The following is a 22783-nucleotide window of genomic DNA, read 5'->3' as shown; positions in this document are numbered from 1 at the left end:
CATGAAAACCAAAAAAGTCTCTAAACTCTGTCAAATGTCCCCGAGAACAAAAATTACCCCAATCAAGAACCACTAGATTGAAGGGAAAGGGACAGCTCCAAAGGAAGCTGATGGCCCCATTTTCAGTAATACTAATCCAAACACATCACAGATTTAAAAATACAGAAGTAGATGGGCTCGGTGGCACACACTGCAACTCCAGCAACTCAGGAGGCTGAGGCAGAGGAGGATCCCAAATTCAAAGTAATCCTTAGCAACTTATGAGGCCCTGAGCAATTTAGCAAGACCCTGTCTTAAATAAAAATAAGTAGGGCTGGGGACATGTGGCTCAGTGGTAAAGTGTCCCTGGAGTCAATTCCCAGCACAAACAATATAAGAGGAGCAAACACAAATGCCCAGGAGCCAAGTACCCTGCCCAGGTCCAGTCACTGAGCGGAGGAGCAAGCGCACCTCCAGGCCCTCACAGCACCACACAGAGCGCCTCCCTGCGGCCAGCCGGGGACCTCAGAGCCCTGAAGGCGAGGGCAGACATTCCTGGTTTGGGAGACAGGGGGAAAGGGTGAGCCACAACTGGCCAACGTGCTCCTACAGCACATGTCCTCTATGAGTCACCTGGGGGAAGCCATTCTCCCGCACAGCCCCTAAACCCCAGTAGTGTTGTTTCAGGAGTAGGATTAAGCTCTGCAAGTCACATCCACAACCCCCACAGCACAGCACCTGGCCCAAAAGAGGCATTCAGATGTGTACCAGAGACAGAAGTCTTACCAGTGTCCTGGCGGAACTGGGTCCAACTGGGGAGGTCGATAATATAAGGGGCCAGTGAGGGGTCAGCCTGGCCTAAAGGGATGCTGTGGGCCAGGCTCCCCAGCCCGAACCGCTGGCCCTTCTGCTGGACAAACTGTTGTTCGATGTAGCTACAGACTGTGGCACTGTAGGGGTGCCAGGTCCCCAGCCCATCCTGCCATTCCCACACAGCCACTGCCACAGGGCTGGTGTACACCTGTGCCAGGGAAGGGCTTGGGGCCATGGCCATCTTCCCCGGGACTCCCTCTGCTTCCCCGATGCCTTCAGACCACTCTGGGCTGCAGTCTCAGGTTCATTGCCCGGCGCCTCCAGCAGACCTGGGAACAGGACAGTCACAGCAGTTAGTTACTCATGCACATCTGAGGCTGGCGCTGAGGATCAGGCCTTCTCCCTGGGGGCATGTGAATAAGCAAGTACCTGATGGGTCTCTGTTCTGTCAGCCAAGATGAATTCCTAGTTGTTTCTGTAGCCTACTTCCTTATAGGAAGATGTAATTTGGGTTGCTAATCATTAGCCCAGCTTGTTACCAATGACTTTCCTCTGACCCAAATCCTCAGTTGATCCTTTCACTGTCTATATTTTTGAGTCCCCGCAAATCCTTGTGGTTAAGCCCATGATGCATGAGGCATCCAGAGCTCCCGGTGCAGGGAGGTACAAGTGAACACCCACTATTACTATAGATGAGGAAGCCGTGTGTCTCAGGAAGGACCAGAGGCCCAGGACCCCAGGGACAGGGGCAGACCTGAGGCTGAAGCTCAGGTCTGGTTCCTCCAGGTCTCCAGGTGCCCCCAGCATCACTGACCACAAGGGACACCCCAGATAAACATCAGAATGCCTTTTCCAGCCTTCCCACACCCAACTCCCTATGCCTGGACCTTCCTGACCAATGGTCTCCCAGGACAGCTTCTCCCAGTCACCTGTCACAGACAAGAACTCTACTGACCAGGCAGCTACACACAAGCGCGAAGCTGGTCCATGTCCTGCTGGCCAGCAGATGGCTGCTGCCCATAGCAGGGGCCTCGCTATGTGCTCAGTATCCAACACACCCTAGTTTGGAATCTGACTAAGTGGCCCTGGGCGAGGACACCAGGATGCACCTGCAGCTGTCCCAAGAGAGGTCTTCCAGCACACCATATCGTGATGGCCCCTGAGCACTGGTACAAAAACAGAGTCCAACACTTAGTGACAATACCAAAAGAAGGGGCTGGAGGGCTGGGGATGTGGCTCAAGCGGTAGCACGCTCGCCTGGCATGCGTGCGGCCCAGGTTCGATCCTCAGCACCACATACAAAGATGTTGTGTCTGCCAAAAACTAAACAATAAATATTAAAATTTCCTCTCTCTTTAAAAAAAAAAAAAATGGGGGGGGGCTGGAGTTGTGCTTAGTGGCAGAGCGCTTGCCTACCAAATGTGAGGCATTGGGTTCCATCCTCAGCACCACATAAAAGTAAATAAAGAAAATAAAGGTATTGTGTCCATCTACAACTAAAAAAAATTAAAAACAAATTTAAAAAAAAATACAAAGAAACCCCCCCCCCCAAAACAAAATTACTTGTCTCTGTTAATCCCTAGGCTGACAAGATGGCACTTTTTTTTTTTTTGGTATCGTGGACTGAAACCAGGGGCACTTTACCGCTGAGCTGCAACACCAGACCTTTTTTTTTTTTTAATTTGAGACAGGGTTTTGCTAAGATAACCCAGGCTGACCTCAAACTTGTGAGCCTCCTGCCTCACACCTCCAGAGTTGCTGGGATTCTAGGCGTGTGCCTCCATGCCTGGTGACAAGGCAGCATTTGTCCCACTTTAGGAGAGGAAATCAGGGGACTTGATTCAAGGTCACACATGTACTACTAAGTGGCTATGCAGAGCAAACCCAGATTGAAGGCCATTTCATTAGAGAGGAAGACTCAGGAGGATCAGCCTTGAGCTCCAGATCAGAAAGGGAAGGAAGGGAGGGGGCCGAATTTCAAGCAGTCAGAGCAACCCATGCGGGACCCTACTTGGGACTCTATGCTAATAGGGTCCAGCTCACACAATCTGCTGATTCCCACAACCACTTCCTTAAGTACAAATGACAAATTCCATCCCCATTTTGTAGGTACAGAAACAGAGACCCAGGTGGTTGCAAAAACTTGCTCACAGGCTAGAGACGGGGCTGGCTGCCGGGGCTTCTGCTGCTGACTCCAGAATGCACTACACTCAGGGCTTCAACGAGAAGGCCAAGTCTACTGCCTAGCAGCGAGTAAGGTCTAGAGTAGCCTGAGAAAAAGATGAGGTATGGGCTGCCGCAGGCCCACTATGTCATTTCACCAAAGGCACCTGGGTTCACAGAGCCTGCTCGCTCTCACTGAGAACAGAGATATGACGGCCCTTCCTGGTGCTGCTCGTGAGGATTCAGACAGACCAGCAGCATAAGTCTGCACACAGCATTAGGCCCACAGCAGATGCCCACAGTCCCAGCCTCCCTCCCTTCCCCTCTAAAACCCACCCACCCCCCAAAGTGTGGCTAAAGGATGGCAGCAAAGGGCTGCCACGAGACAGAGGTGCACCAGGCCTGAAAGCACTGAGCCACCTGTGGGTGCCTGGCCTCCTTTTAGCAGCTGCCAAAGCCTCCAACTAAGGATCGCACCTTGGTGCCCAAGGGTGGCTGGCCTACCTCAGTGTCTGCAATTACAAGTCTCCAACCACACTGCAGCACAAATCAGAGGACTGGTTTCAGAGCCAGGTCCTCCTGAGGTGTCGCTCACCTCTCAGGCAGCCAGGACCTCCAGAATCATCGGCCTTGGGGTGTGTTTCAGCATGCTCTGTCAGGGTGTAAAGCTCCCACAGACCCAGGACCCCTGGGGTCTAAGCCCTGCCAGGGTGCTGGAAACTCAAGACAGGATGACATGGCTAGCGATCTGCTTGGCAACCAGCCCTGTCCTCACTCACACCGAGCTCTCTAGTTTTGGAACTTTATGTTCAGCCACATCTACTTCTAGCAAGCCCCAGAACACTCTGGCTACTCCCAACCCCCACCACTGATCCCACTGGTGCCTGAGTTCAGGCTTCCACCCTCTTTCTACGGGATGCCTCGAGCAAGGAAGCCCATCTTTCCAGACTCAACCCCTGTCCTTCTGAGCCCTGGATGCACAGCCTCTCAGTGAGAGATGACTCCACCCTCCTGTACACTTTGCTACAGAAGCCACATTGAGGCCCCCACGACTGCACTTACTGGATTTGGTCTCCCCACTGGAGCAGGGAACTACCAGAGGGCAGAGTCTGGCCCACCCCAAGCTGAGGCTGCAGCTCCTCAAATCTCCAGCACTGCGCGGGGTCTGAAACCAAGGACAGGGGAGGGGTAACCTTCAGTGCCAGATCCCAGCAATGAGGCACAACACAGCCCTGGTCAACGCACCCGCCCTCCCTCGGGAACAGCCGCAGCCACCTCAGAGCTGGAATTCAATAACCTAATTTGTTTCAGAGCCTAATGATGGGGCCATTTAGGGTGTTCTTAATTGTGAAAATTATTATTATAATTAGCTGTGGAAAAAAGCTTCAATCTGGAGGCAACTTACCCCACAATATGGGAACGTTCTCCCAGTACTTGAGATTCAACCCAGGGCTTCATGCATGCTAGGTTAAACCCCAGCCCCAACATAGGAAATCAATCAATCAGGGAAGGTCTTCATGAGGAAATATGAATCAGTCTTGAAATGTTTACGAAAAGCTTATGAAAGTCCTAAAACCCAAGTAAAAGAAATGCAGAATCCATAACTTCAGAGTACACTGAACTCTCGGGTGGGTAAGCACGCAACACACCTACCGTGTGGTGAGCAGTATGCCTGATGTTTTTCTCACCAACCCTCTCAACCCCCTCAGCTGCCTTCAAAGGTAGAAATTAAGCCCAGTGCTGCGGTACACACCTGTAATCCTTCAGGAGGCTGAAGGAGGAGCACAAGTTCAAGGTCGGCCTCAGCAATTGAGGGAGGCCTTAAGCAACTTAGTGAGACCCCATCCCAAAATAAAATATAAAAAAGGGCTGGGGATATGATTAAGCACCCCTGGGTTCACTCCCTAAAACCAAAATAAATAAATAAAAATAAAGAGGGTTGATGTAGCTCAGTGTTAGCTGCATCCCTGGTTTAATCTTCAGTATCCCCCCCCAAAAAAAGTAGGAATTATCCCTATTTTACAGAGAAGCCCCAGGAGATTAAGTATTTACCCAAGATCAAGCACCCAGTCTATCCAACCATGAAGTCCATGATGTTCTTTCTACTTTATATAAGCTCAGTTTTAAAAAGCCTGGAGGACTGGGAATGGACTCTGGTTGCAGGCAGAGCCCAGTGGCAGAGCACTTTACTAGCATGCATAAGACCGGGGTTCCTTTCCTAGAACTGCATTAAAAAGAAAGCATAGAGGGCTAGGGTTGTGGCTCAGTGGTAGAGTGCTTGCCTAGCACACACAGGGCCTTGGGTTCGATCCTCAACACCACATAAAAATGAAATAAAGATATTGTGTCCACCTACAACTAAAAAATAAATATTAAAAAAAAAATGCAAGCATAGAGTTCCAAACACTATTGATTGGAAACTAGTACAACCAGGTGACTTCGAGACCTCTTCCCACCTGATTCCCCAGCATAGGACGAACTTTCCAACCAAATCCACCTTACCCCTCAAGCAATTTTATTTTCTTTCTTGTTCTTTTTTTGGGAGGAGACGGAGGAGGCACTGGGGATTGAACACAGGAACACCTTCCCACTGAGCTACATCCCTGGCCCTTTTTCTATTGAGACAGGGTCTCACTAAATTACCCAGGCTAGCCTCTAATCTGCTATCCTCCTGCCCCAGACTCCCACATAGCTGGGATTACAGGCTTGCACCACTGCCCCCAACCCATTTTCTGAGCTACCTCAGTCCTTTAGATGCTTTCCAAGAAGCAAGGGCCTAAAGCTCCACACCCCACATCAGACACCACAAGCATGACCTGTACACAGAACATGACCTTCAAAGATAAGTGCAGATGGGGCCCTGTCAGGAAGCCTCTCCAAAGACTTGGGAAAATCAGATTCTGAACACAAACTAATCAAAAGACACATTCTACTTTAGTAGAAATTTTGTTTAGAAAATACAAATTAAAGCTAGGCGCAGTGGCACATGCCTGTAATCCCAGCAATTTGGGAGGTTGAGAAAGGAGGACTGAAAATTCAAGGCCAGCCTCAGAGATTCAGCAAGTCCTTCAGCAACTTAGCAAGACCCTACCTCAAACTAAAATTTAAAAAGCTGGGGATGTAGCTCAGTGGTAGAGGGCTTGCCTAGCATGTCTGAGGTCCGGGGTTCTGTCCCCAGTACCACAAAAACAAACAACAGAACCTGTGTGGTGGCGCAGGCCTGTGATTTCAGAGACTCGGGAGGCTGAGGCAGTAGAAACACAAATTCAAAGCCAGTCTCAGCAATTTAGCAAGGTCTAAGCAACTTAGACCCTCCCAGTCTTCAAAAAAAAAAAAAAGAAGAAGAAGAAGAAGAAGAAGGGGGGGGCCTGGGGTTCAGTGGTAAAGTGCCCCTGGGCTCAATCCCTGGTACCAGACAAACAAATGGAAAGATTAGGGCTGGAGGTGTAGTTTAGTAGTCAAGTGCTTGCCTTGCATGCCAACACCCCAAAGTTGATCCCCAACAATGCAAATAAAGAAAAAAATAAGGGCAGGGTTGTGGCTCAGTGGTAGAGTACTTGCCTCGCATGTGTGAGGTACTGGGTTTGATCCTCAGCACCACATAAAAATAAACACAGAAAGATATTGTGTCCAACTTAAAAAAAAAAATTAATGTTTAAAAAAAAAAGAAAAAAATTAGATACAATGGGAGTTTTTTTTTTTTTTTTTTCTGCATATGAACTTGCAAATTTTACTTAATTTCAGTCCTCAGTGCTGGCAACAGCCAATACTTCACACTGCTGGGAAGGACAAAACCCTTCTGAGGTGCTGAGGTAATAACAACCAGAAAGCCCTGGGTTCAATCCCCAGCACCACCACTTAAAAAAAAAAAAAAAAATTCTGTCAGAAATTCTACAGCATGAGGCTGAGTACATATAGCTCAATTGGTAGAGTGCTTGCCTAGCATGCACAAGGCCCTGGATTCAATCCCCGGTCCCACAAAAGAAAAAAAAGAAATTCTACAGCATGAATATTCACACTTCTACATATAGAAAAGTCTCTAAAATACCAAATGCTGCCAAGTGCACCAGTACACACTTGTAATCCCAGCAGTTCCAGAGGCTGAGGCAAAAGGATTACACACAAGTTCAATCAAGATCAGCCTCAGCAATTTAGCAAGGTCCTCAGCAACTTATCAAGACCATCTCAAAACAAAAAACAGAAAGGGCTGGGGTGCAGCTCAGTGACCAAGCACCCCTGGGTTCAATCCCTAGTACCAAAGTATAGATAAATAAAATACCAAATGCTCTGTGTCTGTGTATAGCACTAGGGGGTGAAGGCAGGGCCTCCAGCACACTAGGCAGGTTCCCTGCCACTGAGCTACTTCCCAAGCCCTTTTTCAAAAATTTTATTTTGAGGTAGGATCTCACTAAGTTGCTGAGGCTCCAAACCGAACTTAGATCCTTCTGCCTCAGCCTCCTGAATTACTGGAACTACAGGCATGTGCCATCAAGCCTAGCTTACCAAACACTTTCCGAAGATCATAACGCTCACCAAACCAAATTATTTAGTAATGACAGGCCTTGTCAACTTACCATGGCACCTTCTTGCCAAGACACATCCCCGAGTTCCAAGAAAATGTAAAATTCAAACCATCCCAGAGCCTCAAGATTACACTTGTCCCGTAAGTCCAGTAAGACGGGGTTTTGATGGGCTTTCTTCCCCTTTTTTTTGAGTGTAGTGCTGGGGATGGAACTCAGGGCCTTCTGCATGCAGGTAAGTGCTGGAACCCTAACCCTTTGGGCTGGGGCTTTGGCCTTGGAAAGTGACTGTTCAAGCCAGGCCTGAGTTTCTGTGAGAAGGTGAGAAACAAACATCACCTGTCCCTTGCACTCTAGGTGGTGGCCAGATCCCAAGTGAGCATTCCTCTTCTGACAGGGGCCACACTTGAGCCCTCCAGGAACAGGTCTGAAGAGAACCTTCCAAGTGTGAATCAGAAAGCCACACAGTACCCAGAGTTCAGGCCCCAGCACCCACAACTGCCCCCTGGGCAGCCACCTCCTCCAGAATCAAGAACCTGTGATTCCTGCTTCGCCCAGAGTAATCTGACCACTGGCAGCAAGCTGGAGGACACAGCCCTGGTTCTCAGGCCTACCAGGGCCAAATTGGGGGTGCGGCAGACACAGTGGTAGGCCTAACAGCAATGGCCCTGGTGGCAAGGCTTCCCCTCTGCCAAGCTCTGTGCTAAATACCTTCTAAATGTCCCTGCTTGGTCCTGCAGTCCAGAGCAGCAGCTACCACATGCACTTGGTAACTGAGGAAAAGGTGGCCAAAGAAAAGAAGCATTTGCCCAAGACACTAAGGGGCCAAGTAAACCCAATTGTCTCTAGAATCTTTGTCCTTCTCCATCAACACAGGGTACACTGATGAGGGACAAACTGGCCTGCACATGTGTTTTGTTTGACTTACAGTTTTGTTTTTTAATTCAGCCAGTGTTTAAGATTTGGAATATTCACTACTTTAAAAAAAAAAGTTGGCGCAGTGACAGTAATTCCAGTGGTTCTGGAGGCTGAGGCAGGAGGATCATAAGTTCAAAGCCAGCCTCAGCAACTTAGCAAGACCCTAAACAACTTAGTGAGATCCTGCCTCAAAATAAAAAGAGGGGGATGTGGCCCAGTGGTTAGACATCCATGAGTTCAACCCCCTGTACCAAAACAAAAGATCTGTTGATCAACAAAAGACACTTATATAAAGGGGATAAGTAAATTACAAGATGGGTAAAGATACACACAATATACACGAGGGACAGAGCTCCTGTAAATCAATTTTAAAAAGCACCAAGAACCCCACAGAAATACTGGCAAAACACATGAACAAATACTTCACAGGAAACACGTATATCAATACACCTAAGAGATGTTCAATGTCAGGGATCAGGGACCTAAGAACCAAGATCCATCCCAAAGACCGCATTTCATACCCATTTAATTAGCCAAAACAGAAAAGTCTGCCAAGGGCAAGTTTTGGTGAAAACGTGGAGCAACCACCGGCCTCTCAGCTGATGCTCAGGTGGAAACCCAGGGCCCATATCCAAAACACTGAACATTTACTTACCCCAGGACCAGCAAAATACCACTCCATACATTTATGTTCTTATTTTTTTTTTTTTAGAGACAGGGTCTCAGTTGCTTGGCAACTCGCTATTGCTGAAGCTGGATTTAAACTCTGGATCTTCCTGCCTCCACCTTCTGAGCCGCTGGGATTACAGGCGTGCACCACTGTGCCCAGCCTCCGGTTTATGTTCTTGCCAAGGCATAACACAACACTTGCATGGAAATATTCAGGGCAGGGTGCTCAAAGAATAAACCACAGAAGCAACGAAGTGCCCATCAATGATGATCAGCTAAGAGAAGGGTGATCCCTTCACACCATCAATCTTATGCAGCAGTATAAACACATGAGCCCAACAACACCAAACAGTCTGCATAAATCTTAGCAATATAACCGCACATTTTTACTTTTCTTAGAAATACACAGGTATAGCTGTGCACGGTGGCGCATGCCTGTAATTCCCGAGGCTCAGAAGGCTGAAGCAGGAGGATTGTGAATTCAAAGCCAGCCTCAGCTATTTAGCTAGGCCCTAAGCCATTCAGTGAGACGTGTCTCTAATAAAATACAAAATAGGGCTGGGGATGTGGTTCAGTGATGAGGGCACCTGAGTTCAATCCCAGGTACTCTCCCCACTAAAAAAAAAAAAAAAAAAAAAGAGAAGAAGGGCTGGGGTTGTGGCTCAGTGGTAGAGCTCTCGCCTGGCATGTGCGAGGCCCTGGGTTCGATCCTTAACACCACATAAAAATAAATAAACAAAAACTGGCTCATTAACTCTGATGGCTGGAGGGTCCAGATAATAACGGAGAAGTGTAAAGGGAAACTGAGGCACAGGAGTGCCCAAGCATGTGGGGTGGCCACTCTATCAACCTGCTCTCTGGAGAACTCGGTCACTCCTGGAAGGCCCAATCCACTCCACAAAACCATTCATCCATTCATGAAAGTGGGCCCCCATGGTCTAATGACCTTCCAGAAGGCCCCACCTCTTAAAAGTTCCACCACCTCACCACCACACTAGGATCACATGTTTCCAGCATGTGATCCTTTGGGGGACAAACCACAGCACCTGTCAGGACCCTCTACTTACTCTGCCCCACCTACCTTTCCAGCCTTCTCTGCCCTCACCCCACTTGCTGCTCTGGTCACAGAGCCACCTAAGTTGATCCAGCCCTGCCTGGATATGCCTTCAGAATTCTACAAATGCTGCTGCCCTGCTGGGCTTCCTCCCTGCTTTCGAATTCCACTCCTCCTCCACAACCCAGCTAGGGGTCACTGTCTAGAACTTTCCTGACCTACTACTTCCTACTCTGAGAGGGGGCTCTGCCCTGTGTTCCCCTAGAGCCACACTAGCACACTGACAAAGTCTCCTTACTAACTGTGGGGTGTCTTGTCTTTCCACCCAAACAAGTTCCCAGAAGATGGAGATCTTGTCTGGCACCCAGGAGAGGTTTGTGCAACCAAAGAAATGAAAATTCCCATTCCAATACATAAATCGTGACTTATGTCCTCCATCCCATAGAGCGTGTCCCAAAGTCAAAAGCATCCTCTAAGACTGGTTGGACAGGAGGAGTTGGCAATAAGCCACCTGAATTTATCTAGCAATCAACAATAATTCCCAGGATCTCTCTCATCCTGGTGGAACTGCACCCTCCGCAGTGCCCATCTTCTCTACTGAAAACTAGATTGCATCGGCAGCAAAGTCAAGTTCCCCCTGCCTCTCACCTGGTCTCTCTGGAGAGCTGGCACAAACTGTCCCTTCTTGATGGAGACACCAGATCTTTAGGAGGAATAACTTGTTTGAGTTCCCATCTTGATATGAAATGCAAACAACAAAAACCGGGCAAATCTGAAGGGCCTGCTGACTCAGCGACACAAATTCCAAGCACCTTTGCCAACAAGAAGATGATCAGGTTTTAAATTGAGAAACAGCAGTTAGGAAAAATGAGTGCACAGATGTTGAATCGGTGTGCTGTGGCTGGGGACTGGAAATAGCCAGATTTATTCTCCAACAGCCTGGGCAGAGCAGAAGGTAGAGTCTTTCTCAGCCTACTCAACAATCAAGGGAATGGTTTAAAAAAAAAAAAAAAAATTGAGCCCTTTCCCAGAAGGACCTAACAGGACTTCTGAGGCCAGTCTACAGTTTAGGCATCCAGGAATCAACGCACCAGAGAGGGCAAAATTTGGCCAAGATCACACAGCAAATGAACAAGGGGCCTGATTACCCGAATAGCTTAAGCTGACCCTGATTCTGGCTACCAGAAAATCTACTTTCTAGAACTCTAAAGGAGCTAGGATGGCACGCAGAAATATTTTTAGTTCCTCCAGGGTCCACGCCTCTATACACATCCTATTTCAATGTTGTTAGCACTTAGGGAAGTGAAGCCAGCGCGGAGGACAGCAGCTGGCCCAGAAAGACGGAGCTCCAGAAAAAGAAAGTCCTGTAAATCCTCTTCAGCTACACTAAGGACCCCTTCCAAGTGACACAGGAGCTTGCGGGAAGGGAGAGCCCAGTTGAGAAGCGAGGAGAGACGCAGAGTTTGGAGGCAAACTCCTCCCGAGTGCAGCCCCGGGCCCAGGGAGTCCTACGCCGGGACGCAGACCCCAGCAGAACGCACACCCGGGCCAGCGAGCGGTGGCAAGGTCCCCCCAGCGCCTCCAGGTCCTGTGAGACCCGAACTCCCAGGGGCGCGCCTCCCCGAGAGTCCGGTAGTCCCCTCCCCGCACTCCGTGTCCCCAGCTCCGGGCAACTCAGTGCTGCGACTCGCGCCTCCAGGCGTCCAGTCCGCCCAGTCCCCCGGGACCCCGGGCTCCCCTCCTGCCCGGCCCAGCCGCCCTCACTCGCACGACTGCCCCCTTCCGGTCCCAGCTGGGCTCGGTGTCCCCCACACACACACCTTCTGCCCTCGGGACCCCTGCCCGCCCCTCTCACCGAGGCTGAGGAGGCCGAGGGGACTGCCTGAGAACACCACCGCGCTCCGGCTGCAGTCCGGCTCGGCCTGGGAAGAGATCCGTCTGCGGCTCCCGAGTCCGACCAGAAGGTAGCCGGAGTGAAACTCAGCGTCGCAGCTTCCGAGTGCCGCGCTGCGCATGCTCGCCGCGCGGGGCCTTCTGGGAATTGTAGTTCCGGGGCGAGGCGTCCGTGGGGCGTGGCCGCTGGGAGGGGCGGGGCCGAAGTCACACCTGCCTGTATGTATACAGTCCTTAGCTTGTTTGCTCATTGACTTCCTCCTTCATTAATTACTAACACATTCTTAAAAAAAAAAACAAAAAAACTTTTTTTTTTTTTTCTGAGATGGGGGTGTCTCGCTATATGTGCCCAGGCTGAACTCCTGGGCTCTAGAGATCCTCCTTCCTCAGCCTCCTGAGTAGTTATTACTATAGACCCTTACCTCCATGTCGGTTTTGACTCATTCAATTTTTTTCTTTTTGCTGTCTTTTCTTTATGTTATTTTATTTTATTTTATTTTGAGACAGGGTCTCGCTGGCTAAGTTGTCCAGGCTCTCCTAGAACTTGAGATCCTCCTCACTCAGCTTCCAGAGTCGCTAAGATTACATGCGTGGGCCACCAAATTCCTTTCTGACTCATTTTATTTCATACTAGAGGTTGAACCCAGGGTTACCACTGAGCTCCATTCCCAGCCCATTTTACTTTTTATTGTGAGACAAGGTCATGCTATGTTACTGAGGGCCTTGCTAAATTGCTGAGGCTGGCCTTGAACTTCTGATCCACCTGCCTCAGCCTCTGAAACCACTGGGATTACAGGCACTCACCACCATGCTGGGCTCTGACTCATTTCAAATAGTGTTTTCTGGTACATACAAGCTGCCAGGTCCTGTTCTGTTAGAAATAGCAAGGTGCCGCAAGAAATCAAACACCATGCTCCACAGTGGGTAGGCACAGTGTTTACTCCTGGCAAAAGGGTGTGCTACCAGAACCTGAGGAGCCAGGGAGCCTGGGTGGGGAGTCCACCTGCTTTTATCCCTAACACAGCCTGGCTTTTTGCCCTGGTTGGAGAAGCTCGGGGTACCATCTACCTGATTAACTAATTTTAAAATTGGGGCTGGCAAAGGGAAGGACTATAATTAAAATGACTATAATTGAATCCAATTAAGGCTATATTCTGAAAATGGACCGTGGACTTTCTATTTCTCACACTCTCACATACCTGGGATTCAAAGGTGAAGCAGAAACTTGGTGTCTTTCTTGGGAGCGCTTCCTATCTAGTTTGGAAGACAGACACTTAAACAATTACAAAATAGTGATGGGAAATCTATGATCAAGAAGCAAGGAAGATGTGGGGCTGGGGTTGTGGCTCAGTGGTAGAGTGCTTGCCTAGCATGCTTGAGGCACTGGGTTAGATCCCCAGCACCACATAAAATAAACAAATAAAATAAAGGTTATTGTGTTCATCTACAACTAAAAGAAAAATTAAAAAAAAAAAAAAAAGAAGCAAGGAAGATGTGCCAGTAGTGGTGGCCAGGGATGCCTACAATCCCAGTGTCTTAGGAGGCTGAGGCAGGAAGATCACAAATCCAGAGGCCAGTTGACAATTCAGTGAGACCCTGTCTAAAAATAACAACAAAATGGGGTGGGATTATAGCTCTAGCTGGGTGGTACAGCACCCCTGGGTTTAATCCCCAAAACCCCAAAACAAGAACAAGAGAGGCTTGAGTGGGGTTCTGAAGCCCAGAGAGAGAATTCCCTGGATGGAGTACTAGAAAGCCCTTACAAAGAGAGAGGGGGCAGAGTGCCTGGCCATTCAAGAAACATGGAAAAGAACTCTGTGGTCTGGTGTGGGGGCACATGAAGAGGGTAAGGGAGGGGAAATTGAACCCAGAAAGCAGGAAAGGAGAAGGTTGAGTAAGACAGGATGGACTTTAGGGACCATATCAGAAATTTGGGGGATGTGGCTTGGCTGGAACCAAGGCCCTGGGGGAAGGGAGGTAACTCCTAGAGCTGAGATCTGAACGAAGTAGAGCTCTGGAGGGCTCCTGGGCCCATCCATTTCTGGCTGAGGAAACCAAGATTAGGGACCAGTGTGGGAGCCAGGGAAGGGTCCATGGACGGGGTAGGGTAGCCAGATACAAAGCTCTGGAGAGACCTGGGCTAGAGATGGGGACTTTGGAGTCCCTGGCAATGATATGGAGCTCATCCGGGGTATCTTAATCTGTTTGGGCTGCTATAAGGAAACCCCACAGACTGGGTGGTTTATAAGCAATAGAAATTTGGCTGGATGCCATGGTACACGCCCTGGCCCTGTAATCACAGCAGCTCAGGAGGCTGAGGCAGGAGGCTTGCAACTTCAAACCAGCCTCAGCAATTTAGCAAGGCCCTAAGCAATTTAGCAACACCCAGTGTCAAAATAAAAATTTTTTTAAAAAGGACTGAGGATGTGGTCAGTGGGTAAATAACCCTGGGTTCTATCCCAGACACTAAAAAAATTAATAAAATTTTTAAAAAGATGGTAGCAGAATCAATGTCTGGGGAGGGCTGGCTTCCTGGTTCATAAATGCCACCTTTTACTCTGTGTGCACATGCCAGAAAGGATCAGAGACCTCTTCAAAGTCTTTTTTTTTTTTTATTTTTTTCAGTACTGAGGATTGATTTCAGGGGTGCTTTATCATTGAGCCCCAAATTTGCCAGGCAAGTGCTCTACAGCTGACCTGTGCCCCCAGCCCAGCACTGACTTTCAGAAAAACAGGAAATCCAGAAGAGGAGATGGCTGCATCAGGAGCAAGGTCCTCAGCAACTAAGAGACCCTGTCTCAAAACTCAAAATGAAAAATAAAAAGGGCTGGAAAAATCTTTCTGTTTTATATTTTATTGGGAAGGGGGAGGCAGAGGACAGACCCCAGGAAGGGAGTCATGCCACCTTCATAGGTTGCCCTTGGCCTTGTGTGCCTGAAGGACAAGGGGTCAACACAAGAGCATCTGAGGATCACAGGTGATTTTTTAATTTTCTTTGTACTTTTCTCACATCATTTGAATGGGTTTGATTTTTAAAACCTGAAAAGACGATTTTTATTGGGGGTGGGGGAATAAAAGAGTTCTGACCGTGAAGAGAAGTAAGGTAAGACAGCACCAGGCAGAATGGAAAGGCCATTTCTTTATCTTAGGTTAGTGTGGGTTGGGTGTGCCTTGTCCCCAGGCTGCAGCGGGATTCCCCTCAGGGACTGGAAATGAGGAAAACTGGGATTAGCCCCTTTCACCCAGAACTTTAATATGCATAGAAAAGGAGCCCTGAGGTCTGAATCACCCAGCAGGAGGGAGCTGATTAAATAACTATGGGACTCCAGGAAGTCTTTAGAAAGAAAGGGGAAGATTCTGGACTGCTGACTCCAACAGGTGGCCAACATCTATTGTTAAGTAAAAGAGGAACTTTTAAAACAAAGGAGAGAGTAGAAGATTCACCTATTTGTAAACAAACATGTCTGACTGCCTATAATCCACAGGTTTGCAGGCATAGAAAGTTTCTAGGAGAAAAACCCCAGAAACACCCAGAAAGTAGGGGATGAGCTGAGACATTTATATTCTGGTCGCTGAGACATTTTTAAAAATGCATTCCTGGGCTGGGGCTGGGGCTCTGAGATAGAGCGCTCGCCTAGCATGTGTGAGGCACTGGGTTCTATCCATATAAAAATAATATTGTGTCCACCTATAACTAAAAAATAAACATTAAAAAAAAAGTCTTACTTACTTGGGAGCATACCCTGCTCTCCATTAGGCACAAACCCCCAACACACACAGTAGGGCAGGTTAGACAAGCCTCTTGCACAAAGGTTAGTATCCCAGAATCAAGTGACAGGGAGATGTTCTTGGTGAGGCATCTCTCTGTCATAAACTGTCCAACTAGAGGGGACACTTTTTTTTTTTTTTAATGGCTATACTGTGACACAAACACAAGAGCCTCAAGCTTCTCAGGTAAACACGGAGCTCCATCCCCAGTCCCCTGGGGACTTCTTTTTATTTTTTTACTTTTTTTTTTTTTTGGTACCAGGGATTGAACTCAGAGGCACTCGACCACTGAGCCACATCCCCAGACCTATTTTGTGGTTTATTTAGAGACAGGGTCTCACTGAGTTGCTTAGTGCCTTGCTGTTGCTAAGACTGGATTTGAACTCATGATCCTCCTGTCTCAGCCTCCCCAGTCGCTGGGCCTGTGCCACCATGCTCAGCTTTTTTTTTTTTCTTTAACTTCTCAAATATGGTTCCTGTGGCCTGCCCAAGGACCTGCCAGTGCTCCCCAGCCACCGAGAATGAATGACTCTGCCCAAGAAAGAAAGTGACTGCTGGCCACAGCATGGAGACTGGCATTCACCACAGAAAGTTAGATTAAAAGGGGCGCAGAAAGATAGGAACAGGAACGACGCCTGATGCTCTATAGGGTAGCAGGGTAATTATGATTGATGGCAACTAATTGCTTATTTCAAAATAGCTAGTAGAGCTGGGTGTGGTGGCACATGCCTGTCATTCCAGTGAATCAGGAGGGTCCCCAGGAGGATCACAAGTTCCAGACCAGCCTGGCCAATTTAGTGAGACCGTCCCTGAAAATAAAAAAATAAGTCTGACTGGGATGTGGTTCAGTGGTTAAGCGCCCCTAGTTCAATCCCTTGAACAACAACAACAACAATTAAATAAATATGGGCTGGGGATGTGGCTCAAGCGGTAGCGCGCTCGCCTGGCATGCGTGCGGCCCAGGTTTGATCCTCAGCACCACATACAAACAAAGATGTTGTATCCGCTGAGAATTAAAAAAATAAATAAATAAATATTTTTTAAAAAAAATTAAATAAATAAGTAATAAAAAGGACTGGCTCAGTGGTAAAGCACCCCTGGGTTTAACACCCAATACTGGGAAAAAAAAGGGTCCTGTTTAAGATTCCTAGTGGCAGGGGCTGGAGATGTGGCTCAAACAGTAGTGTGCTCGCCTGGCGTGTGTGCGGCCTGGATTTGATCCTCAGAACCACATACAAATAAAGATGGTGTGTCTGCCAAAAAATAAATAATAATAAAAAAAAAAATTCTCTCTCTCTCTCTCTCTCTTAAAAAAGAGGTCCTTTAGAAAAAAAAAAAGATTCCTAGTAGCAGATTTCATTGCCTCTGAATGTTCTAATCCTGGAATCTGCCCCTGCTTTACCCAGGAGCAAGAAAAGATCAACTTAAACCTGAGAAAAGCCAAGAGACTGGGGCTCAATATCATTGCTAAGGGGCTCAGCAGAGTTTCTGACGTTTTTTCTTGGAAAGGCAGAATTTGTTGCTTAGAGCCTCCACTAATTGGTCTCCAACTGATACTCTGGAGAGATTGATTAGAAGCCACAGTTGCAGTGCTCATTATTTCTGATGAAGGGACAGTACCTGGCATCTCTTGGTGATGGGGGCCACTCAGGACACAGGTGTGACCTACACCACCAACAAAAGCACCAGGGCTTTACAGTCCTGAGGATTAGACCACTCTTAATCCAAAGCACCATTTTATCTAAGTCCTTGTCCCTTGAAAAGTGGTTTGAACCAGGCACACATTTGTGATTCCCAGCAACTTGGGAGGCTGAGGCAGGAGGATCCCAAGTTTGAGGTTGGCCTCAGCAATTTAGCAAGGCCCTAAACAACTTAGCAAGACCACCCATCTCAAAATAAAAAATAATAATAATAATAAAAATAAAAAGGGCTGGGATATGGCTCAGTGGTTAAGCTTCCCTAGGAAGGAAGGAAGGAAGGAAGGAAGGAAGGAAGGAAGGAAGGAAGGAAAGTGGTTTGAAAGGGCTCATCCCTTTTCCTGGCTCCATTCCTAAGAGACCTAAATAACTGACTCATACAACCTGCTCACAGTTAATTCATCTGAGTAGTTCAGTCACCACAATCTTCCTGTGTCCCCACCTCTACTGCTGTTCTCACTGCAAAGTAATCATCTGGTGGCCTGATTTGGTATATATGAGCTGTTCAAGAGAAGGGATCAGTTGTGATATGGGGTCAAGCCAGCCTTCCCATCATAAGGCTGAGGGCAAGAGACCCCTCAGGAGTGTTCAGTACAGCAGGCATTCTACCACTGGGCTACACCTGGGCACTTGGACCGCAAGTTCAAAGCCAGCCTCAGCAATTTTTTTTTTAAACATTTAGTTTTTAGTTGTAGATTGACACAATACCTTTATTTTTTATTTTTTATTTTTTATGTGGTGCTGAGGATCGAACCCAGTGCCTCACGCATGCTAGGCAAGCACTCTACCTCTAAGCCACAATCCCAGCCCCCAGCCTCAGCAATTTAGCAAGACGCTAAGCAACTTAGTGAGATGCTATCTCAAATAAAATATAAAATAGGGCTATGGATGTGACTCAGTGGTTGAGTGCCCCTCAGTTCAATTCCCAGTTCCCTCCCCCCCCCCCCCCCCCCCCCCCCCCAAAAAAAAAAAAAAAACTAGGCATGAAACCACTCTATGACCCAACTATGCCATGCCTTGGTATTTATCCTAAAAGTATTGAAGTCCTCATACTATAGGGACACATGCAGACCCATGTTTATAGCAGCACAATTCACAATAGCCGATGGGACCATTGATGCATGAATAGATAAAGAAAATGTGGTATATGGAATATGAACACAGTGGAGTTTTGTTCATCCATAAAGAATGAAACTATGTTACTTGCAGGGAAATGAATGGAACTTGAGAACGTTACATTAAGTGAAGTAAGCCAAACTCAGAAAGTCAAGGGGCATAAATTTTCTCTCATATGTGGAATCTCATGAAAATCCAGCGGAGAGCCTAGAAGGATGGGGCCAGAGAGAGGGAGGGAAAGGGGAAATACTGGTGAATAATATAGGCCAAATCATATTGCTATATTGTGTGCATGTACAAATATGTAACAACAAATCCCAACATTGTGTGCAACTATAGTGCACCCAATAAAAAATGATGGGACAAAAGATTTATAGGAGACTATTGTTTTGGACTGAGCTCCTGTCCTAGGCCTCAACAAATAAAACCAAAATGGAACCACTCATGCTAAGCTTTTGACCTTCTGAGAAAGGTCAATCATTAAACAGGCCAGTTTTAGCTAGCATAAGGAAGTCCCCTGTGTTTTAACCCATACAAGGAGAGTAATTTGAAGTAACCTGATGTTAACTGATCTTTGTATGTGTATTACTGGGAATTGAACCCAGGGCTTAAGTGCATGCTGGGCAAATGTTCAACAATCTAGCTAAATCCCCACCCCTAATCTGCTGAGGTCTTCTTATTTCTGTTCCAGCCACCTAATAAAAATCAACCCTTCTGCCATGTCTAGTAGAACAAGATGCAGCCTAACTTTATAAATGCTAATAAAAGACAGTTTGAGGGGCTGGGGATACAGCTCAGTTGGTAGAGTGCTTGCCTTGCATGCACAACAAGGCCCTGGGTTCAATCCCCAACACCACCAAAATAATTTTTTTAAAAAGCCAGTTTGAAGCTGGTCAGGGTCATACACACATGTAATCCCAGCTACTCAGGAGGCTGATCCCAGCTACTCAGGAGGCCAAGGCAGGAGAATGCAAGTTCAAGGCCCACCTGAACAACTTAGTTATACCCTATCTCCAAATTTAAAAAAATAAAGAGGGCTGGGACTCAGCAGTATAGCATTTGCCTAGCATGTGCAAGGCTCTGGGTTCAATTCCCAGTGCTGCAAAAAAAAAAAAAAAAGCAATATGATTATATATATATATATATATATATATATATATATATATATATATATATAGTTGTAGTTGGACACAATACCTTTATTTTATTTGTTTTTATGTGGTGTTGAGGATCGAACCCGGTGCCTCTCGTGCACTAGGCAAACACTCTATTGTTGAGCCACAACTCCAGCCCAAAAGCCAATTTGATCTTTAAGCTAAATATGTTAATGTTGCCTCTGTGTATGTGGGGGAGAGGGGAGGGTGCTAGGGATTGAATTTTGCGCATGCACAGTACCACTGAGCTTCCATCCACAGCTCGCTCAGCTTTACTTGTCTGTTGGTATCTGACCTTCCCCTGAGAACTTCCACTGGCTTACAGGAGCTGCTTAGGGTACAGTGCGAAAAAATACCTGATATATCTATATGGAGATGGCACCATGAAAAACTCTGCAAGAGTCAAAATGCTTCCCGTGTTCTGAAGCAACCCTCCAGGAGAGGCTTTGTCTTTGACTAAAGAATTTAACAACTGTGTAAATGGCAGAAAATTGATAGCAATGTTACCAGGGTTCCTAGGCCAAAGGCCTGACTCTGGGGGTCCCAGTGAATCAGAGCCAGCTATTCACCCCAGAAACCAAACAGAAAAAGTAATGGAGAAAATCAGGAAAGGAGGGATCAAGTGGCATCAGCCCTGGGTTCAGAGCTGCTGGCGTGAACTTTAGGTTTCTTTTTTATTGTTTTTTTTTTTTTGTGGGGACCAGAGATTGAACCCAGGGTTACTTAACCATTGAGCCACATCCCCAGCCCTTTATTTTTAATTGTAGATGGACATAATACCTTTATTTTATTTATTTATTTATATGTGGTGCTAAGGTTAGAACCCAGTGCCTCACATGTGCTAGGCGAGCACTCTACCACTGAGCCCCAGCCACAGCCTTCCCAGGCCTTTCTTTTTGTTTTATTTTATTTTTAAATTTTATTTATTATTATTTTTGAGAGAGAGAGAGAGAGAGAGAGAGAGAGAGAGAGAGAATTTTTTAATATTTATTTTTTAGTTTTTGGTGGACACAACATCTTTGTTTGTATGTGGTACTGAGGATCGAACCCGGGGCCGCACACATGCCAGGCGAGCGCGCTACCGCTTGAGCCACATCCCCAGCCCTCTTTTTGTTTTGAGACAGGGTCTCAACTAAGTCCTTAGGACCTTGCTAAATTGCTAAGGCTGGTCTCTAATTTGTGATCCTCCTGCCTCAGCCTCCCAATTCTCTGGGATTACAGGCATGTGCCAGCCCTGAGCTTCAGGATTGAAAAGGGGAAGGAACAGGAGAGTGTGAGAGGTGTGTGTGTCAGTAAGCAGTCTTGGTCAAAATGTGTTCTGGTTGAGCCAGATGTGGTGTCCCACACCTGTAATCTCAGCGACTCCTGTGGCTGAGACTGTGGCTGAGACAGGAGTACTGCAAATTCAAAGCCAGCCTCAGCAATTTAGCGAGGACCTCAGCAATTTAGTGAGACCCTGTATCAAAATAAAAAATAAAAAGATCTTGGGATGCGGCTCAGTGGTTAAGCGCTCCTGAGTTCAATTCCCAGTACAAAAGAAAAAATAAAACAAATGGTGGTCTGGTTGGCCATAACTCAGATCTGGTTCTGTGAGTTCCTGGAAGCCAGGATTGCTTCTGCCGAGCTGGGCAGCTTCAGTTTCTGTCCTGGGGTATTTGCTTCCACTTAGGGGGGCATTCTTGTCAGGGGGTGAGATGCCTGCAAGGCAGATGTTGCTGGAAGGTTTCAGGCAATGACTGGAGACTTCTGGGTACCCTCCAGGAGTCTGGCAGTTAACAATCTGTTTCTTTTCAGGTCCCTGCAAGCCTTCAAAGTACTTTAGCTACTCTTACCCTGGTGCCTTTAGCTTTGATGGAGGACAAGATAAATTTACCTAATTTGGGGCCATCAGCCTTGTATCACCAGTTTTCAGATGGAACCTAAGGTTTTAACATGTCTATAGACAGGAGCTGATCAGGGATCTTACCCAAAGTTTAAGGTAATAAGGGACATAGATGCACATTGCAAACAGAGGTGCCAGACTTTCCCCCGCTTTAAGTTCCCACTAAAAGCAAGTTTCACTTCCTGCTGCAGCGCACAAGGGAACAGTCAGTGCTCTTAGCAAAATCCCTATTCGAGAAATGCAAATTTGTGTGTTTGTGTGTGTGCGCCAGGGATTGAACTCAGGGGCACTCAACCCCTAAGCCACAGCCCCAGCCCTAGTTTGTATTTTATTCAGGGTCTACTGAGTTGCTTAGCACCTGGCTGTTGCTGAGGTTGGCTTTTTTTTTTAGAGAGAATTTTTTTAATGTTTATTTTTTAGTTTTCGGCGGACACAACATCTTTGTATGTGGTGCTGAGGATCGAACCCGGGCCGCACGCATGCCAGGCGAGCGCGCTACCGCTTGAGCCACATCCCTAGCCCTGAGGTTGGCTTTGAGCCTGTAATCCTCCTGCCTCAGCCTCCTGAGCCGCTGGGATTATAGGTGTGTGCCTGGCGCAAATAATTCTCGTTGGGGCTCCAAACACATCAACCTGAAGTAGAACTGTTAAGAACTGTTAGAATTAAAAATATGACACTCTAAAATATCTTTTTTTAAATTAGTAGTATGGAAATTAAATCCAGGGGTGCTTAACCTTTGAGCCACATTTCCACAGGAGAAGGAATGTCTCTGGAGAAGGGTCCAAGGAGTTCCCAAGGAGAGATGGGGAACTCAGCTCTAGGCATACTTGAGAGAAAAGAATTTCAGCATAAGCCAGGCAAGACACAGACAGGGGTCTTAAGGCAGATACACAGTCAAGGGAGAATGTAGATGGTCTCCAGAGTAATAAGTGGCCCTGACTTGGGCTGGGGGTGCAATATTTGTACAAGGGCTGCATCGGGGTCGGGACTGGACTGAAGGTGGATCCAGGGCAAGGTGCACCATTTCAGCCAGTGTCCCTGAGCTGGGTATTTCCCTCATCTTACAAGGGCAAGGCCAAGGGCATGTTGCGCAAGATTTACAGCTGTGCTTTCTGAATCTCAGTGGCTTGCTGGCATTTCCTTTAAGATTCAGTATT

The 22783-nt window shown here is 47.3% G+C and overlaps 1 protein-coding gene across 8 annotated transcripts in view; it reads right to left on the bottom strand.

The window, feature by feature from the left end:
* The window catches only part of Dtx2 (deltex E3 ubiquitin ligase 2), a 32440-nt gene extending 20332 nt beyond the window's left edge, over window positions 1-12108 (bottom strand). For 4 of the 8 annotated variants that reach the window (XM_046422765.2, XM_058572231.1, XM_058572230.1 and 1 more), the window contains exons 1-4: window positions 11972-12106; window positions 10765-10928; window positions 4018-4120; window positions 766-1121 (exon numbers count right to left, since the gene is read on the bottom strand). In XM_046422765.2, coding sequence (XP_046278721.1) covers window positions 766-1033 — 268 coding nt within the window. In that variant the 5' untranslated portion in view covers window positions 1034-1121; window positions 4018-4120; window positions 10765-10928; window positions 11972-12106. Of the gene's footprint in view, window positions 1-765; window positions 1122-4017; window positions 4121-10764; window positions 10929-11971 lie in introns of all 8 variants that reach the window. The other 4 variants (XM_058572233.1, XM_046422767.2, XM_046422766.2 and 1 more) reach the window with 4 other exon arrangements.
* Window positions 12109-22783: the final 10675 nt, after the last annotated feature.

Source organism: Marmota monax, unplaced genomic scaffold (assembly GCF_021218885.2).
Source record: "Marmota monax isolate L192 unplaced genomic scaffold, Marmota_monax_Labrador192_F-V1.1 WCK01_AAM20220418_F8-fsc00237, whole genome shotgun sequence".
NCBI classification, from domain to species: Eukaryota; Metazoa; Chordata; class Mammalia; order Rodentia; family Sciuridae; genus Marmota; species Marmota monax.
The sequence above is the reverse complement of the archived record's forward strand: the minus strand, read 5'-3'. Positions and strand labels throughout refer to the sequence as shown.